Source organism: Telmatherina bonti (genome assembly GCF_933228915.1).
Source record: "Telmatherina bonti genome assembly, chromosome: 6".
NCBI classification, from domain to species: domain Eukaryota; kingdom Metazoa; phylum Chordata; class Actinopteri; order Atheriniformes; family Telmatherinidae; genus Telmatherina; species Telmatherina bonti.
The window spans coordinates 17,656,422-17,675,509 of record NC_136624.1 but is presented as its reverse complement, the minus strand read 5'-3'; the positions used below and the strand labels follow the sequence as shown (position 1 = coordinate 17,675,509).

Sequence of the window (19,088 nt, the reverse complement as noted above, 5' to 3'; positions counted from 1 at the left end):
GATATAATTTACTTTTTACTAAATCTGAAGAAGGGAATAATAATGTTTATTTAATTTATACTTACTTTCCATAACAACAAAATATAGCAACAGGGACAACAGCAGCAGCAATACTAAGGCTGATAACAGCAATGATGAGAGGAGAATGGAGCCTGGCAGCTGTGGAGTAAGAAAGTGGTTTTTACACTTCAGATTTTTTAATTAGTTAAAGCAGCTAACAAGTTTTTATTTAAATGTTGATTTATAATTTAAGCTGAAACAGTTTTGTTATCATTTAACAAATAAAATGTATCATTATCTCATTTATTTATCCCTCTATTTATTCATTATTTTTCTTATTACTGAGCACATGGTTAACAACAGAAATAACTTTGCACTTTCTGCTTCGTTGAGTTTGAGAGAAATTATTCTAATGTTTATTTAAAAAGAATAAAAGGCCATTTCTCTCTTAACAAACAATTCATAACCAAAGTATAATTAGCCTTCATTTAAATACACAATAATCACAAAGTGTTTTTGTGTGATGAAATCTATTTTCTGTGATATACTGATAGGAAATGCATGCTGCATTGTTACTTCTTTAAATAATTTGGAAATTATGAATGAACCTTTCTGCAAAACAGCAGCTCATTCATCACCACACAACAGAAATGTGCTACATGTTGCCTGAAATGTGATACGTGATAAACTGAGATAAGTCAACACTTACCAACTGTAAATTCCCATTCTTCACTACAGTTACTGGCGCTGTCATTCAGATCTGCAACACTTCTCAAACTGACCACATATGTTGTGCTTGGCTCCAGGTCGGCTTGTATTTGACAATAATAACTGCTTCCTTCAACTTTGGGAGGTTTGATACAAAGATGCTTTGTTACCTTAGATGGAGAAATCGCACTTTCAGCTCTTTGTCTCTCTGCAATTACCATTCCCATCCTTACATTCTCTAAATATTCATACACAGCTGGTGGTTTTTCCACCTACCTGCTTGTCTCCTTTTTTCCAGTAAGCTACTTCAGCAGAGTATTCATTTAACGGACAGTTTTCCATGTTTGTCCTCCATTTCACTTCAAAATTCCCGTTGAATTCACTGACTGAGGTGATTGTTGGAGTTTTGGGCTTTACTAAACAGCAGACACAGGTGAGAAAATTAAAGTTATAATTTATTAAAATCAGTTCAGCTCATTTCTGACATCAGCAGACTTGAACAAAATTCAACTTACAGCTGCTTATGAGGTCGATTACTTTCACTTCCATGATTTTGCCTCTTTTGCTAACTGTTGCGTTATAAGTCTCCCCAATAACAAAACTAAATCCAGCAGAGCAACAACACAACCCAGAGTCACACCACTGTAAAACACAGTCCTCCTCCCTGAGAAAGAGAGAGAGAGAGAGAGAGAGAGAGAGAGAGAGAGAGAGAGAGAGAGAGAGAGAGAAGAAATTAAATTTCCTCACATTGGATCATGATTAAGGGTAGGACCAAAGAAAGGGCCTTGGGGGCATGAACGAACCCAAAATCAGACTGGTCTCCCCAGGTGGCAATCTGGGTAAGTATAGGCATCAAATCTTAACAAATATTTAGTGTAAACTATTTTTTACCTAATTAAATCTCAGATTCCTAAGTGCAAGTGAATGCAGCATGTAAATTATTAGTTAATTAGGTCCTATATGATACTCTGCATAAAAGCAACCACATTGTTAATTACAATGCAGCATTCCTACATCTTCATATCAAAATTTCAAGGGTAATATTTGTCTATCCAAACTGTTTACATTTCATTAATTAATTAAAATAATAAATTAATTAAACCAGCAAACGTCACTATGAAAGGTTAAATGGTCATTAATGCTGAATAAACACTCATAAAACATGGAATTTGACTCAAACCAAGGTTTTACTGTCATCAGTAAAGTATAAGCCCAAATAAAAACCACAGTGATCATCACGTTAATAACTTTTTTTTAATCATTCGACTGTTTGCATTTACATTTTTTGTTTTTATTTTTTGTTCAATGCCCACTTTAGTTGTAAGAAAAATCTGTTAATTATTTATTTAAACCTGTTCATTTTTAAAAAGTCTGTTTATACAGACACCCTTCTGCAGTCTGTGCCCCTGCATGCCCCCAACTAAACAGTTTCAAGACTCGCCCCTGATCATGATAATGAGTTTCAGCTTTACGTGCCTGTAATAATAATATGATCTTCTATGTTCGTTCTGAGATGCTTTTAACTCACTTTTCATTGAAACTCAGGCTGTAGTCATTGCAGCTTTCGTCCAGTGGCTGGAAACGGCAAAACATCGTCTCACAGTCAGTGTAACAGCCGAGACCTAAACCGGCTGCGTAAAACACATGTTGTTTAGGGAGATTAGTATAACTCTTCAATTTAATACAAACTTCAGTGACAAGCAGCGTTTCTAAGTTAGGTTACCGGATGAAGATGAGATGTTCCCCAGAATAAAAAGCATCATCGTCAACCAGCTGAGAGGAGACCCAAAAAAACTGATCAGATTAATTATTTTCTTCGATTTAATGCTGAAATAATAGTAACAACGTTAGGTTTTACCTCTTCAGCTCCATTTTCTTCAGTAAAACTGCACAGTCGCGTAAACAGATGTTGGGCCACAATGTTTCCGGTGAAGTCGGTTTACTGAAAAGATTGCGACACATTTCAAAGGAAAAAGACAGAAATGAAAACAACTTCTCGTCTTTCTTTGTCTTGTGATACTTATCAGTTTTTGTTTTGGTTTTTTTTTTTGTTTTGTTTTTTTGTTATGGATGGAAGAAAAAGTTCGAAAGGAATAAAAAGGCTGGACGTGGAGAAATGTCTGTTTAAGCAGAACATCGTCAATTAAAGAATTAAAGAAGCTGGGCTTCCGTACTAAGCTGTTCGTGGTATCAAATATATATATATATAAATTTATTTATTTATTTACATATTAGATGCAGATAATGCAAACTTACTTTAGCAGCTCACTTCAAATCTGAGATTTAAAGTTTAAATCTCCCTTACACTAGGAAAATCAGTCATTCTAGCCGTCTGGCAGGTGTGTGTGGTTCATGAAGACAAATCCAACAAGTGTGCAGAATTTGGTGATCAAAATATCTCAGTAAGCAAAGGATTGTACAAAATGTAATATTTGGGTGGGTGGGAGTGGAGGTTAAGAGACATGTTTATTTATTACATATTCTTTAGGAATGAAACTAATAAAGGCATGATGACACACATGGTTTCAGAAAGCCAGGCTTCATTTAGCCCCAACGTTAATTTAAAAAAAAAGTACATAAAAATTAAGAAAAGTCCTTTATTCCTAAGAGGGGTCAAATTAGCAAAAACAAACAAAAATCAGAAACTTCTCAGCTTCTCTTTTCTCCCATTTTCCAAGCATTCCCCATTTTGTCTGAATTGGGTGATTTTCTTTAAATCCCTTCCTAGATGCACTATCTTTTTTTTTTTTTTTTTTTTTTTTTTTTTACTGATGCAGAGAATGGATCATTTTCTGCAGTAAATTAAACTCATGCCTAATCAGGTTCAAAACATGTCATTTTGACTTTCCTTTAGCAATGAACACATCACAGCCACAGTGTGTAACCATGGCAACCCCTTGACATAGATGCATCTGACTTCTCTGAAAAATACTTAAGGTATAATTAATGCTGTGTTTGGAAAGATGTTTTCCACCCACATGCCTCCTGAAAGCCTCCTCTCTGTCATGTCTCAGTTGACTGAACATCTCAACCACAAGTTACAGTTTTTTTCATTTTATCAGATATAATTACATGCAAACAAAATACCCTTAACAGTGTTTGCATTGCTTCTGTGGTTATGTTTCTTTCTGCAGCAGGATGTCATGACTTTTCTTTCTTTGACAGGCAGCAGATTGTCATCGCTGAAAAAGGGGTGCTGACCAGAGGTCCGTCTATGGTAAACCTGTGGTTGTACTTGCCATTTGCTGTAGGCCAACATTTTGTCATATCAAGACAAAAGATTCGGATGTTTTGAGCTCTCTTCAACCTTCCTCATAGTCCTGCTCTGCTTGTTTATGACAACATGTTGTTAAGGATTCATTCATTTCAAAATGATGGAAGAACAAAATATTAAACGCCTCAAATGCAACACTTTCAGCTTTGGTCCTGCTGGAATATCCACAATAACCAATGTGCAGTATACGTTGGCTGATGATGTAGCAAAAGTCAATTTGCAACACAGAATAAAAAATAGACTTTGTTTAATAAGCATAAAAAGAAAGCAAGTATCACATTATATATATATATATATATATATATATATATATATATATATATATATATATATATATATATATATATATATATATAGATAGATAGATAGATAGATAGATAGATAGATAGATAGATAGATATAGATATATATAGATATATACCCCAACATTATCCTTTCTAAGTAAATCATGTAGCTTTGCATGGTGTGCTTAATCTGTATAATTCTTTGCTTTCAGTTATAGGTGATGAGAAACTTTATTCAGTTTCCAGCCAGTATGGGAAATTGTGCAAGCACAGGTTTTTTTTTTAGAAAAATGCATTTTGAAATAGTGGCAGATGATGGAATGGTGGATGCCATAATTTCTTCACAGCAAAAAGGTTCCTGATTCAAGCCTTGGTGGGTTAGCAGGGGTTTAAGCCAGGTTTAAATATTCTCTCCACGTATAAATGAGTGCTCTCTGGGTACTCCGTTTTCTTCCCATCCTAAAAACATGAATGTTAAGTTAACGATTAACTGATCACTCCTAAACCCTATTTGTCAGTGAGTGCTTGTCTATCTCTCTGCGAAAGATGAATGACCGGTTCAGGTATACCCTACCTCTATCCTGCTGGGATAAGCTCCAGCCCCCCTGCAGCCCTGCAATGAAATAAGCAGGCACAGAAAATGAATGGCATTTTGAAATAACCTGATATATTAAAAACATGGACTTGAGAGAAACTGCATTTTTCCCTTTTTTTTTTTTTTTTTTTTTAATAATTCTTTCATTGGCTTGCAGTTAAATTAACTTTAACCCCTTAATGCAATGTGCATCATAATAGATTCTTGCAATTTCTGAGACTGTCTTTATCCCTTTCATAACAATTTGTAAACAATCTGATGGTTCTCTTCTGCCCCATAGTGGACACTTTGTGCTCTGAAATAGTTTCAACATTTCACACAGTAATAAACTGTAAATATGTATGCTAATTATTCATATTTTTAACTTTTTCTTTTGTTTTTACATTTTGCCAAAGGTCCAAATAAAGATTCTGAATTAAAAAAATTAAGACAGTCTCGGTTAATTCTTGGGTTAACTAAAACCTACTCGGTGATTGGTTTCATTTTAACAGCAAGTGGTCACATGAGTCCACATTAATGTGTCCAATTAAATGGACTTAATTTATGAAAATCTCCTTTAGCCTCTCATCTAATAACATACTTGTTAAAAGTAATAATGTCTGGTTGATGTCAGTGTGTGATAGTAAACATCCCATCAGATAAAGTCAAGGGAAAGATAATGTCCCTGCTAGTTTTTCTTAGTTTTACTCATATAAACTTGTATAAAATCAGATTATGTTGTTTAATCTCATCCACACTCTGCAAGTGAGCCAAGATAAGCATGCTTTGCTGATGGAAATATCCAGATTATTCTAAATGATTTCAGGTGATACTGAGTTTAGTGTCATTTAGGGGATATCGTCACTATCTGCAAACAGGGGGACACCTTCTTCTTATTGTAGTTTTAATCACAAACAGTCCCAACTTGTCTGCTGAAATCTTTCTAACATGTCCAGCGATCAAAAGGATGCCAGTGCCTTGCTGTAGAGACGCAGACCAGATTCTCCTGTTGGACAAAAACACTGAACAAGAAGATACAAAAACAGCTGAGAAACATTAAAGACACAGTATGGAACTTCCCAAACTAAAAATTCCAAGTCCCTGAATGGTTTGGTTGCACAGTGACATCTGTTATGTGCATATCTGAAGCAGCTTCAGGAGGCTGAGAAACTGCAGCGTACAGCTTTTCCTTCTGGGACTTTTACACGCCACGTCACACGCTACTCTGCACATCTAAACACACCGTGGATGATTCAGCAAAAAACACAAGAAGACATTATTGGGGGATGAGAGAGAACGAAAACAGCTCAACCAAACGCTGTGGTGGGGGTCATTTATAAAGGGTTTTTTTTTTCCACAAACAAAAGAAAGAGAAGATTTCTGCCTCAAGATATAAAACAATAGATGACCTGTTCAGAAGTTTCCATCAGTCTAAAGTTGAAAAACCAGAACTGGTAAACTCATCTCCCAATGTGTGCACTTTTTATGAGTCATGACGCTATCTGTCATGTACACACTCATGAATTCTTCTTCCAATAAATGAAACAGCTCGTCAGTCAACTCCAGTTCACCTCTTCTTGTGCTCACAGTGAAACTATTCCTGTACAAGGAAGATTCTGGAAATAGCTGTGGAGAACAATGCTGACATACGGCCCTCATCTCTATGTCACCTTTTCATGTCAACGCGGTGCCAAATTTGCATTACAATTATTAAATTAGAAAGAATGATCATGATAATCTCATAGGAAACTTCTGCTTTATCTAAATTTGGAGAGATGAATGGATGAGCTCGGATTAAGACAAGAGCTCATATTTATGGTGTTGCATAAGCACCTCCTGATTGATGACTGGTGTGTGACAAGACATAAAAGCGTAACACTTGCATGGCTGAGTTTCCCGTTCTTACCGTAGGCACAGCTCATATGTTGACGTGCCACCTTGCAAACTTCTTGCAACCGCTCAGTATTCTTCTCTGTGTCATAATGTTGACATTACAGCTGTGCTCATATTTATTCATACCCTTTCATTACAGAAGGAAAAAAAAAACAGCTGCCTGTAAAATAAGCTGAAATTGACTAAAGTAACAATAAATACAAATTTTAAAAATTACAATTAAAAATAAAATTAAATTAAATTTAAAAAAATTAAATAAATAAATTAAATTAAAAATAATTTAAAAATCAATAAATTATTTTCTAATTCTGGTTCAATAGAAGTATTTTTTTTTTTTAAAAAAGCAAATAAATAAGATATTTTATTACATATTACATCACTCATAAAATAAGATTTTGTTGAACAATCCTTCAATGTTTCCGCTACAGTCAGGTGTTTTCTGTTCCTCCCAGTCAGACTTCTGCACCTGTTGACAGGTATTTTGTCCCACTGTTCAACAGAAAAGTGCTCTAATTTGTCCAGGACTAATTTGTTTTTTTGTTTTTTTTTTCTTCAACTCCAATAAATGAAAAAAAACAGTGTCTTATATTACTAAATTATATTTTTGCAAATTTTTAGTTATTGTTATTTTGGTATTGAATGTACAGATTTAACTTTGTTGCCTCGGCCATGACCACTTGTTAGGAAGAAGTGGATCGTCATAAGTCTTGGTATCATATTAACACAACATCTGAGAAGATAATATTTGACAACTAAACTTAGTGCTTGTACAAATTCACATGACTCATGCAGGCTCACATACTTCAGGTGAACAAAATGGTGTCAAACAAACCAAAATGACTGATGTTGTGTAAAGAACATGCAAGATGTTGCCTGAAACTATGAGACAGCATAGTTTTAAATTAGAGATGTTGAAACTTCTTCATGTGTGGAGATGAGTGAAGCAGTTGGGATTAAGATGCTTCAAGACGAATCCTGTACTGTTTTTGCCTGTGGGAGAACTAACTCTGTTTTTACATAATTACCATGTATATGATGATGGTCGTGATCTCATGATCGGCGAGGAGCAAGAGCGCACTACTCAGTTGTTTGCATTCACTCAGTGCACCGGTAATTCTCACACACTGAGGTTATAATAGACTGACAGCCATGTAAGTGCATTCAGCCTCCAGGGACTGAGAAGACATTGTCCCCAATGAACATAGATGTTTTTCTCTGGGAAGTGTGGTGGTGATTTGACACTTTTTGCAAGATATCTCAGGAGTCATATGCTGCATCCCAACTCACTCGTCTTCCTGACTGCCACTTTGTCTTGTCATAAACCTAAAACATATACCATCATATCACCTTCTACATGTGGAAAGTTATATCACACTTTTAGTTTTCTAGCTGAGTTCATGGCATGACAATGCAGCCAGCTGCTGAGGTACAGCATGTCATAAATACCTCACATGTTCTTGTACTGTTCTGTGTGCACGTCTTATGGGAAGAAGAGTAAGTTGAACTCTACCTAAAATGACAGCACATTTTCTTTTAAAGATTTCCAGAAACTGACTGCGCTCAAAGTCAAACACACTGAAACTGAACAAAATATGCAACTTTATGTGAAAACAAATAAAGGCTGTGATTAATTGTCTTGTTCCATCGCAGCCTGTCTTCCTCTCATGTCTTCACTGACCAGCATCGGGACAAAGAAATCAAAGCAGGACACACTAAACACACTCAGAAAGCAGACCCAAAGCTATTGTAAATATTTTTGCCAATGATTTGTGGGCATTTTTTTTGAGTTACAAGGTCTAATGACCTAATAATTCCTATCACCCCACAGCAAGGAATCCTTTATACAACTCCTGGACAAGGCAGTGAATCCAGATCAGCTCCAACATGCAATCACTTGCTCTTTATGCTTTTTCTGAGATTTTCTGTAAATGTAGTAAAAATCCACCCAAAACATTTTGAGTAATGCTTTTAACAGACATACAAACCACCAAATGCATGATTTATCTTTTCATAATAAAAAGACACTTTGTATTTTTCAACTCAGTGTATAGAAAACACGTGAAAACAACACTTGTGAGATTAAAGCAGTTCAACTAGAAAATGTGGCAGCATTCCTTGAGACGACACGGCCGTCCCATGACAAAAAGCTCCTCCTCTAACATGACACTTCTTAGCAATGCCAGTAACTGGATGGCTGTCTTCCTTGTCAACCTGCTCACAAAAGCAACCGGTTCAGATCTGTCAGCTGAATTCAACCACGTCGTCTCAGAGAGGGAACGCCGCTTCGGTCTCCTCCAGAATGGTGCAGCTTATTTGCACTTTTAGAAAATATCATTCAAGTATGAGGATGGCACCAACTAGCTGCCTGCTGTGTGTTTTCTTCTTCACCAACTGAGAAGAAAATGTCTTTGAGATCGGAGGAGGATCTGTGCTGCACTATCTGTCGGGACATCTTCAGGGATCCTGTTGTCCTGTCATGCAGCCACAGCTACTGTAAAGACTGTCTGCAGAACTGGTGGAGAGGGAAACAACTTCTGGAGTGTCCAGTATGTAAAAGGAGGTCATCAAGGAGCGACCCTCCTCGCAACTTGGCACTAAAGAAGATTTGTGAGGCGATTTTACAACGAGCAGAGAATAGAACTTCAACGGGAAACGAGATCCAATGCAAACTCCACCATGAGAGATTTAAACTCTTCTGTCTCCATCATCAGGAGCCCATCTGCCTCGTTTGTCAGCATTCAGACACGCACAATGGACACAGATTTAAACCGGCGAATGAAGTCGCGGGGGAACATAAAACGGAGCTCCAAAAGCTCCTGAGGCCCTTACAAGAGAAACTACGGCTCTTCGAAGAGGTTAAAACGAGCTGCGATCAAACGGCGGAGCACATGAAGGTCAAGGCTGAACACACGGAGCGCCACATCAGGGAGCAGTTCAAGAAGCTCCACCAGTTTCTCCAGAAGGAAGAAGAAGCCAGGATTGTTGCTCTGAGGGGGGAAGAGAAGAAGAAGAGTCAGATGATGAAGGCGAAGAGTGACGCTCTGAGTAAGGAGATTGCTGCTCTTTCCGACACAATTCGAGCCACAGAGAAAGTGATAGGAGCTGCAGATGTGGCGTTCCTGCAGAACTTTAAGGTCGCTGTGGAAAGAGTCCGGCAGCATCCCCCGATGGAGGATCCACAGCCAGTCTCGGGGGGTCTGATGGATGTGGCCAAACACCTGGGCAACCTGACCTTTAATATCTGGAGCAAGATGAAAAACATGGTTTCTTATAGTCCTGTGATCCTGGATCCAAACACGGCAAATTCAGAGCTCATCCTGTCTGAAGACCTTACGAGCGTGAGATGTGGACAGAAACAGGATGTCCCCGACAACCCAGAGAGGTTTGATTTCTTCCGCATTGTCCTGGGCTCAAAGGGTGTTAACTCAGGGACCTACAGCTGGGATGTTGAGGTCGGAGAAAGCACAGACTGGTTTGTGGGTGTCGCTGCAGAGTCTGTTCAAAGGAAAGGAAAGCACCCGTCTTGTTTATGGAGAATAGGATGCTTTGACGGGAAATATATTGCACGCTCCTTGTCGGATCCGTCTACAGCTCTTTCACTGGCCGGGAAGCTCCACAAGATCAGAGTGTACCTGAACTGGAACATGGGGAAGCTGGTGTTCTTCGATCTCGACACCAACACACACATTCACACTTTCACACACAACTTTACTGAGAGACTTTTCCCTTACTTTAACACTGTGAACGCGCAGCCACTGAAGCTAATACCTGAAAAGTTATCCTTAAGATGTTGAGTTCGACATTAACGCTTCCTGAGAACTTGAAGGCATTTTGGTTTGATAACCTATACTGACATAGCTGGGTGCAGTTTTACAGTTTTCTTGATAAAAATACACTTCCAAGCTGCTGCTTAGTGAGACAGACAATGCATGCAGTGAATAGCAAACATGCTGATTTTCAGATGGTCAGTCAAAAATTGCCTCGTAAGTTTTTCCAATAAAGTGAGCCTGAACAAAGAAGAGGATATTTGAAGCAAAAAAAACAACTGCAGTGGAGCACAAATCTAAGACATGATGAACTAGTCACCGATCAGACATGTTTTATGTGTTTCATGTTACTGTCCTTGTGTGAAAGAAGAAAAGAAGCCTTAACAGACACTTTACAGGAAGACTGATTAAAAATTTAATGACATACTAAAGAAAGGAAAGTTAAAAAAAAAAAAAAGTCCCAGAAGCATGAAGTCATACGTCATTTTACAGATACACACTCCTTTGGCTTCCAGCTGCTCGTTAGAAAATCCCAGATGAAGCATGAAATCCAGTCATGCAGGTAACACTTGTTTTCCCATTTTGACATGGCCTCATCTGAAACAATTTATGATTAATGTTTGAGACGTGTGCGGTTTTACATTCTTCCTGTTTACCATATTTAAATGCTGATGTTAATTTGTATTACACATTGGCTTCATCTGTTTCCTGGTATGTAATTAAACTGAATTTTAAAGATCAAGTGTGTTTATGTACTGGATGTCTTACGCCGCACCTTTATGCAACCTGACAGTATAAGGATTCTTAACAACTTTATAGTAATTAAATGTCAAGTGATTAAATAAAAGAAGATTTTGATGAATTATTCTGTACCTGAGTGTTTATACTTATTCATCAGCCAATCTGTTAATGTAATTCCTTACTGTCCTTACCATCAAGGCCGGATTACCCAGAAGACATGATGGGCACAAGCCCAGTGGACCACACCCATTTGGGGACAAGTGTGGCCCACATAGGGCATTCACCGGGAATTTGAAGGAAAAAAAAGTACACAAAAGCCAGATAGTTACGCCACAGTGTCTAGTGTATTGCTATTGGTACCACTGGCTGAGAGATGTTAAAAATGCCATTGCACACTTTATCATTCACAATTTTCACAATGTTGTGCTGGGGAAGGGGGGCCCGTGGGACACTCTGGGCCCAGGGGTCTTTGCACTTTTAATCCGGCCCTGTTTAACATGGATAAATTCGAGTATGATAACTGTCAATGTTGCGTGGCTCCTGCTTCCACTATTTACAAGCTGTAAGAATTTAGACACATTTGTTGGTGACAACCAGCTTCAGCCTTGCTTATCTTGGTAAATACACGATGAAGAGAGACCTTCAATAATCTGCCTGTTGTGTAAATGTCTTTGTGACTGTGTATGCAGTGATGGCCCTTTTTATTTTTCTGATAATGATTCAGTGCTTATTTTTGTTACATGTGCAAGTGATTGTAAAATGTCTCTTTAAAACTGTTTATCAGACTGTATTTGTAACCATTGTGTTAGAAGACACTTTGCATTAGTTTAGCCTCAACATCGCACCTGTAACCTGAAATGAATAGAGGCACTTATTAAACTGTATAGCAGGGGTCTAAAACCGGTGCCTCTTGGATCAAGTCCCCAAACTCCACTACTGCAGCAGGTGTTGTGTGGAGAGTCAGGCTTGCTGCTACAGGCGGCCCCAATGGGCAAAGCCTGCCCATTCAGTTGTTCCATTCTGATTTAGTGTGGGATGTTTGTTCAAGGCAGCACAGAGGGACCCTCAGAATTATTCTTAATGTTGGCATTTATAGGCTGTTTATATACAGTCATCCTGAAATGTATTCATACCCATCGTCTCATAAAGTCTATCTACCTACCCTGCCTCTAAAGAGGGAAAGAAACTGCTGTTACTGAAATAAGTTGTCTGAAGTAATCATAAAGATGTAATTTAAAATCATGACATTGCTTTTGCATTTTGGTTCAACAAAAATATTTTTAAAAACATGATAAAATTATAGTTAATATCCCATGTAAACTAATGTTTTGTTGAACAATGAGGCAGTTTCTGCAATCGGGTGCATCCTGTAAGGGTTTTGGCCGACTGGTCATCTGCAAAATGCTGTAATTTCTCCAAGACAGTTTTACTTATTTAATAATTCTTTTCAACTCAGTTCACTTATAAATGGATGAATAAAACAATAAATTCTTATTTTACTAAATTATAATTTAGCAAATTATTTTCTGGCCTTGTTTTTGAGTGAATATTGTGTATTAGTCTTTTCTTGGAAGGCTGTGAATAAATCTGACGACTAAATACCAAAAGCCATTTTGCAGGTAGCTTGGAGAAAAAAAAGAAAACCCAGGTAAAGGAGTGTTATCCCAGGTATGTTAGTCCTGTTAGGTAATACAGGTCTCAGAGGTCTTAAACTGCACTACTGTCATAGAGGTTTCAGCCATTTTCCTGATGCAACACACCTGGCTCAAATTAAGGAGTTATTGTGCAGAACATAATCTATTGAATGCATTTCATTTGAATCATGTGTGTTGGAGCAGGTAGGCATCTAAAACCTGCAGGACAGTGGCCCCGTGGACTGGGGTCTTGAGATCACTGCTGTTGAGATTAAGGTAGAAACCACATCCGAAACTTTAGACATCTCATTTTGTCATTTGACACACCTGGAGAATCCAGTTGGATTACTTAGTGGAGAATGTTGCAGGATCATAAGTACCTTTCTGCAGCAGAGATGTGCCATCAGTGTTGCTACAACTCAATAAACTACCACACAATTTCCTTTAAGATAATTTATTTATACAGTAAAACAGGTTTATGTCACGCTTTGTGGAGAGGAAAACCAAGGATGAATTTACATACACCCACACTTTGAAACCAACCATTTCTCAACAGTTGCATGAGTATTGAGTATCTTACAAAGATAGCTAGTCAATAAACGTATCAGTCAATAGCCAGAAAGCCTCCGACACAAGATATACAGATGTCAACTGCCACTAACGATGTTTTCTTGCAGATCAGACAAAATTTGTAAAGGGTGCGTTCAATAACACCACAAGTCTCTAATAAACTTGCAACACAACATTCTAGATACAGGAGAATGAGCCAGAAAACAGGTTCCATCATGCCAATGGTACAAAAAGGCCTTATCCGTTGAAATGAACGTTGTATATACATATATACCTTTAGTTATCTACCCCCTCTTAACAAGGCATGTGTGTGTTTGAGAGATGTGTTTATATAATCATCTTGAGCATTGTGGGGTCTTTGAACGCAGCCCTCTCAGACTTAGGCTCCTCTCAGACTTAGGCTCAAGTTGGGGTGTGTTCGTTTCCCTTTACTTGGGAGGCCTGTAGGCGATCTTCCTGCTCTTCAGCACAGACCACCTGTGTCTCTTCATGTAGTAGAGCAGGGGGACCAGTAGGCCTGCACCCATTATCAGCTGAAAGGACAAAAACAGATTAATTCCACAACACTTGTCTCTGAATCTGAATCATAACGTTTGCCTACTTAAAATAGCAATGTCAAAACTGCCCAGTGGGCTTCTGATTTAGAGGAATTTTAGAGTATGACGTGCCTTTGCTGCATGAAACACCCTCGTTTTGTTCCATGTTTGGGTCTATCAATCTAGCAATATTTGAGTTATTATTAAATTTAAAGCCATATAATATGGGGTAATCTGGAACCACACATCTGCTGCACAGATCCCAGGAACTCTCATTAGCTTCTTCTTGTTTTGTTTCCTCATGTTTGAGATGCAGCAGAAATAGTTGCAAGTTGTCTTGTTTACTTCAAATACAGAGAGTTTAAACAAAATGCCTTGTCATATAACCTTAGTTACCAATTTTGCAATCAGCTTTATTCGGAAAAATTGTTTTTATCACTTAATGCTAATAAACCGCATCAAACTAAATCATCTGAAGTTAAAATGAATAAAAAGTCAATGGGGTTTGAGTTTCTGTATACAGACCACAAGGTGAACTGTACCTTTAATCCCATGCGTTTGCGTTGGTCATGCTCTGGCTCGGCAGCCCACCTCAAGAAAGTACAGACGTCTTTAGCAACCTGACTCATGGTGGCAGGGGTTCCTATGGCGACAAACAGAAACCGTAAGTGTCCTTGTTGTCTGTAACTTCAACTTGTGGATTTTCTTCACAGCAGCATGATGGTAATTTTACACAGATGGCTTACCATCGTCATACTCCAAAATCTCATTGTAGATGGGTGGGGCCATGCCAATAGCCTGACCAGGGAAGTAAGGGTTGTAGTAGAGACCTTCTCTCACTGAGACTCCTGCAGGTGGGTCGCAGTAACCTGTCAGCAGGCTGAACACATAGTCCTCTCCTCCGTGCCTACAAGTAGCCGCAGGACACAAGTAAAAATTAACAACATTGATGTTTCATGTAAAATATCTCTATGCTGTCTGACTTACCGGGCGTTGACAATGTAGCTGAGGTCTGGAGGAAGGGCTCCATTGTTGGCGACACGGGCTGCCTCTGGATTGGGGTAGGGCTTTGGGAAGTAGTCTGATAATTTTCCAGGCCGGGTGAACATCTCACCATTCTCATCAGGACCATCAACAACCTCGACCTAAACACACCAAACCATGTTTATGTTTCTAGAAATGCAACACGCAGCCTGAAGTCACCATCTAGTGGCACAACTTGGTATAAACTCCTAAAAATTTGCAATAAAATGACACCAGATTTTGAAAAAGGTGTAAACAGCATGATGACACCAGTTTCTCCCAACACAGAGCCTCACCTCCTCAGCTATGGCCTTAACCTCATCCTCTGTATGCGACACTCCCACCAGGTTCCTGAAGGCCAGGTACTCCATACTGTGGCAGGCTGAACACACCTGCTTGTACACTTGGTAACCACGGCGAATACTGCAGACACAGATATGACACAACATGAGGATACATTTGAGCTGAAATGTAAGCACCTTTATAAAACAGTGGTTCTCAAACTTTCTGAACCACAAAAAAAAAACTTTTCAATCTAAAAATAATGACCTGTGGTGTCTTTAAAAATTTTTTCTAAAGTTTTCTAAAAACACAAAAGTTTGCTGTCTTGTAGACATCTGGTTGAGTTTTTTGTTTTTAGGAAACCTTGACAAAGAAATACTTTGGCCATTATTTTAATAGGATGACAATATGTTGGTGTAGGACTGATTAGAAGATAGTTATAACCATTATTAGGTTCATTCATTTATTTATTTGTATCAGTATTAGCTAGAAGCAACAAGCTGTTGTCTGTTGTTTAATAAAGACCACAACTGTACACTCTGTCAGTCAAACTCTGATGGCCACTATTTACATGTTCCTCTGTCTTCACCGATTATTCATTAACTGGGAGGTTATTTTGAGTTGCCAGTTCTGCAGTCGTTTCTCCCCAAGTTGTGTTACTTAGAGTGGAAACATATTGGAACATACTAGCACTCAGCTTTTAGACCTCAGAGACATACTTAAACACCAGCTCCAGACCAGAAACCACAATGCCATTTGTAACTGGTTTTAGACAGTAGTCATCATGTGTCTACAGAACGACAATGGTCACAGGTATTGCCAGAGAAGAAGTGTGCACCCTGTTCAAGAAGTAAAACAAATGGTGATGGAGTGACTGAATAAACAACCATGGCAACTCCTTAGCCAAATGGTGACACAAACTAAAACCTCTCATCAATGAAAAAACCACACTGGACTTAAAGGAAGTCAGACTATAACTAAAGATCATCCATGCTAATATTATTCAGAATCCACAAAAGGTGATTCCTCTGCAGCAGCAAACAGTTGTAAAAAAAAATGCTGATTGCATCTGTATTATATATGTTTCATAGTCTCATACTGTGAGATGAAGTTAAAGATTATTTAAATTATTTTTCAAACAAATTAACAAACGTTAGAATTTGAGGCGAAATTAATACCAACATTAAATTAATGAAAAAGAAAGTAGGGATGCTTTTTGAGTAATTAGGTTGATGTCTGAAAAAAGACAAAGATTTGAAGTCTTTTATGACTCCTTGAGTGTTTTGCCAAGGGGCTGTATCTTTTACAGATGATCCCTGAAAAACTCTCCCAGTCCTGCCAAAATAATCTAAGCTGACAAATCAAAATGGGAAAGACTTTATAAACTTTGAATTAAAATAAAAGCTTTAACCACCTTGCATGGTCCAGAGAGGAGAGAGGTCCAGCATGGCTCCAGGGGTAGTGAGGAGGATGGAGCTCCAAATCAGAAGCCTTAACAGACTGGTGCAGCATCAGGGCAAGTCCTGCACCACCAGCTGTGACCACACCTAGTGTCGTCAGGGCAACCTTCTTCTTACTGGGCAGGCTGGCAAAAGACATGTTGGCCTGCAGAGAAAAAAAAGATCAGAAAACAGTTTAATAACTTAATCTGGATTACATGAAAATAATTACTCAGATCAGGTCTCATTTTTCCCCCAAAAAATCAGACTGAAGTTGAAAGCAACCAATTCACCTTGCAGAGAGAAAAGCAGAAATGTTTTGACTTACTAAATACATGCATTGTTACTGTTTTCTTGTCATTCATGCAACTGCTTACTAAAACTGTATGAACCGAACACACAATGAATCAGCTGCCCAGTTCATCACCACTGACTGCTACATTGCCATTTCCAGTTTTAAGAGTTAGTAGTAAATAAATTTTTAGATTAAAAAAAAAAAAAAAAAAAAAAAAAAAATCATAGAACAGCCTTACGTCAACAGCAACAAAAAAAAGGTTATTTTAACAAAAACTGATTTGTGACATTGTTTTATTTATTTTCTTTTAAAGACAAAAACTGTCAACGTTCACAAAGCAATAATATAGTTCAAATCTATTTATGTCAGAAGACAGACAGGGAAGTTTATTTCCTCGTATTGCCCCTGCTGGCAAGGTGGGATCTGATCTTGCTTATGAAACCGTCCTTCACTGTTGTTTTTTTTTATAACCAGGCAGAGGGGTATCACATGATTGCTTCTCTGCATCTCACCCCCAAAACCTCTCACCATCCTCCCTCTCCAGGATGTCACGGTGCGGATGCCATTCACAGAATTATTCACGTTTAGTTTGTGGCTCATTGGTAGAAGCACTTGCTGCTGTAAAGCAAGTGTTGGCATTTATTAAGGTAATGTAACAGCTGGGATGCATTAACTGTTCCCTGTGCCCTGACAAGTCATGATCTCTTCCAGCTTTAATCTCTGCAAAAACTGGAATACCGGAAAATAATCCATAAAACGTGGTTTAAAGACAGACGCAGAAGTTGTTTTCTTGATAACATAAGGTCATATCTTCGGACCCTTTATTACACATGCAAGTTTTTTTTTTTAATTCTATGGCTCAAACCAGTCATATAGTTCACAATATCAATGATGAAAAGTTCTAGACACACCGGGAACCGGCTTTTCTCACCGGAAGTCCTCCCAGTCCTTGAAATGCTAACTCGTTAGCCAGCTGAATTGTGTAATTACACATATAACTAAGAACTGACAATAACTGTCTGAGTGTCCACAGCCACTAACACAAACAGGAATGCATATTCATCTGTAAGTCTCTACAGTCCATGTAAAACATCTTTCAGTCTAGCAACGCGCGTGCCGGGTGGCTGACACGACATTAGGAGCAAGTTAGCTAAAAGGCTAGCCTACTTCTTAGCTAATCACAATGCGTGTAAGGTGTTAGAAGAATATAACATTTGTGTTTTAAGTTACATGTGGGGTATGGGTCTCATTAAAACTAATGTAATATTTGACAAAATGAAGGTAAAGTCGTTGATGACAGCTTGAAATAAGCTGAGACACAAGTGACCTTGTCTTCTCCCGCAGCAAGCAACGCGGCTAACTTTAGCTTGCTAGCAGGGCACTTCAAGCAGCCTTCCTAAAGCACACTGTTCATAAAAACACACTTTTCCCGCAGTCGTTAGTGCTAACGTGGTCTGTGGGTATACCTTGGGAGTTTTGAGGGTTTTCGGTGTGCTCAGGAGGACTCTCCCACTCCCAGCGAGCACCACGACTCGAAGCGCCGCCATCTTCGCTGCGGTACTGCTCTCTCTTTGAAGGAAAGTCCCGTTGAGACGATGGACTATGGTTGAGACAAGCTGCAGACAAACACTGAGGTGTTTCCGGCTGAAACTTCAAAGGAAAAACACTTGGTGACGTTATTAGTGTTGCACAATACACAACACCGGATATACACTTATCACAGTAAAATCCACTTCAGTCTAAGTGTCACACCACAGAGTAAGAATAATGGGGACTTAGAAACGTGCAAATGTATAAAAGATACGTGTTTCTCGAGCGCTCTTTTCATTTAACTGTTTTTCCATCTGCAACGATGCTCAGTTAATCACTTACAATTTAGTAAAAATCAGCAGTGCAAATGAACCTTTCATAAGTTGACTTGTGGCTTAAGATAAAATTGTGCTTTTTTTTTTTTTTTTTTTTTTTTTTTTTTTAACGTAAGGAGACACAGCTGGCAGAGGATACCATCACCAGCATCCAGGATTGGCTTGTGCAGAAGGTGGAGTACAGCTGCTTGATAACAGTTTGA

At 38.4% G+C, this 19,088-nt stretch overlaps 2 protein-coding genes across 2 annotated transcripts; one reads left to right on the top strand and one right to left on the bottom strand.

Moving 5' to 3' along the window:
* Nucleotides 1-9,135: 9,135 nt before the first annotated feature.
* LOC306757026 (zinc-binding protein A33-like) lies at nt 9,136-10,527 on the top strand (the record flags this gene model as incomplete). Its single annotated transcript, XM_079241990.1, has 1 exon — nt 9,136-10,527. One exon carries the CDS (start codon nt 9,136-9,138, stop codon nt 10,525-10,527), a length of 1,392 nt encoding a protein of 463 aa, XP_079098116.1.
* Nucleotides 10,528-13,313: 2,786 nt separating this feature from the next.
* On the bottom strand, nt 13,314-18,636 carry cyc1 (cytochrome c-1). The gene is made up of 7 exons (XM_079241452.1): nt 18,487-18,636; nt 16,701-16,891; nt 15,301-15,427; nt 14,969-15,126; nt 14,728-14,888; nt 14,524-14,624; nt 13,314-13,978 (listed from the first exon to the last, which is right to left on the bottom strand). Exons 1-7 carry the CDS (start codon nt 18,565-18,567, stop codon nt 13,874-13,876), a joined length of 924 nt encoding a protein of 307 aa, XP_079097578.1. The 5' UTR covers nt 18,568-18,636; the 3' UTR covers nt 13,314-13,873.
* Between the last annotated feature and the right edge of the window lie 452 nt (nt 18,637-19,088).

What these genes read in the sequence shown, in the direction of transcription:
- cyc1 (XM_079241452.1), bottom strand. Translation starts at nt 18,567, where the DNA reads ATGGCGGCGCTTCGAGTCGTGGTGCTCGCTGGGAGTGGGAGAGTCCTC. An exon ending in TCCTCTCTGGACCATGCAAG is followed by an intron (nt 15,428 to 16,700) that starts GTGGTTAAAGCT and finishes CTGTGTCTGCAG; the next exon opens with TATTCGCCGTGGTTACCAAG. An exon ending in GATTTTGGAGTATGACGATG is followed by an intron (nt 14,625 to 14,727) that starts GTAAGCCATCTG and finishes TTGTCGCCATAG; the next exon opens with GAACCCCTGCCACCATGAGT.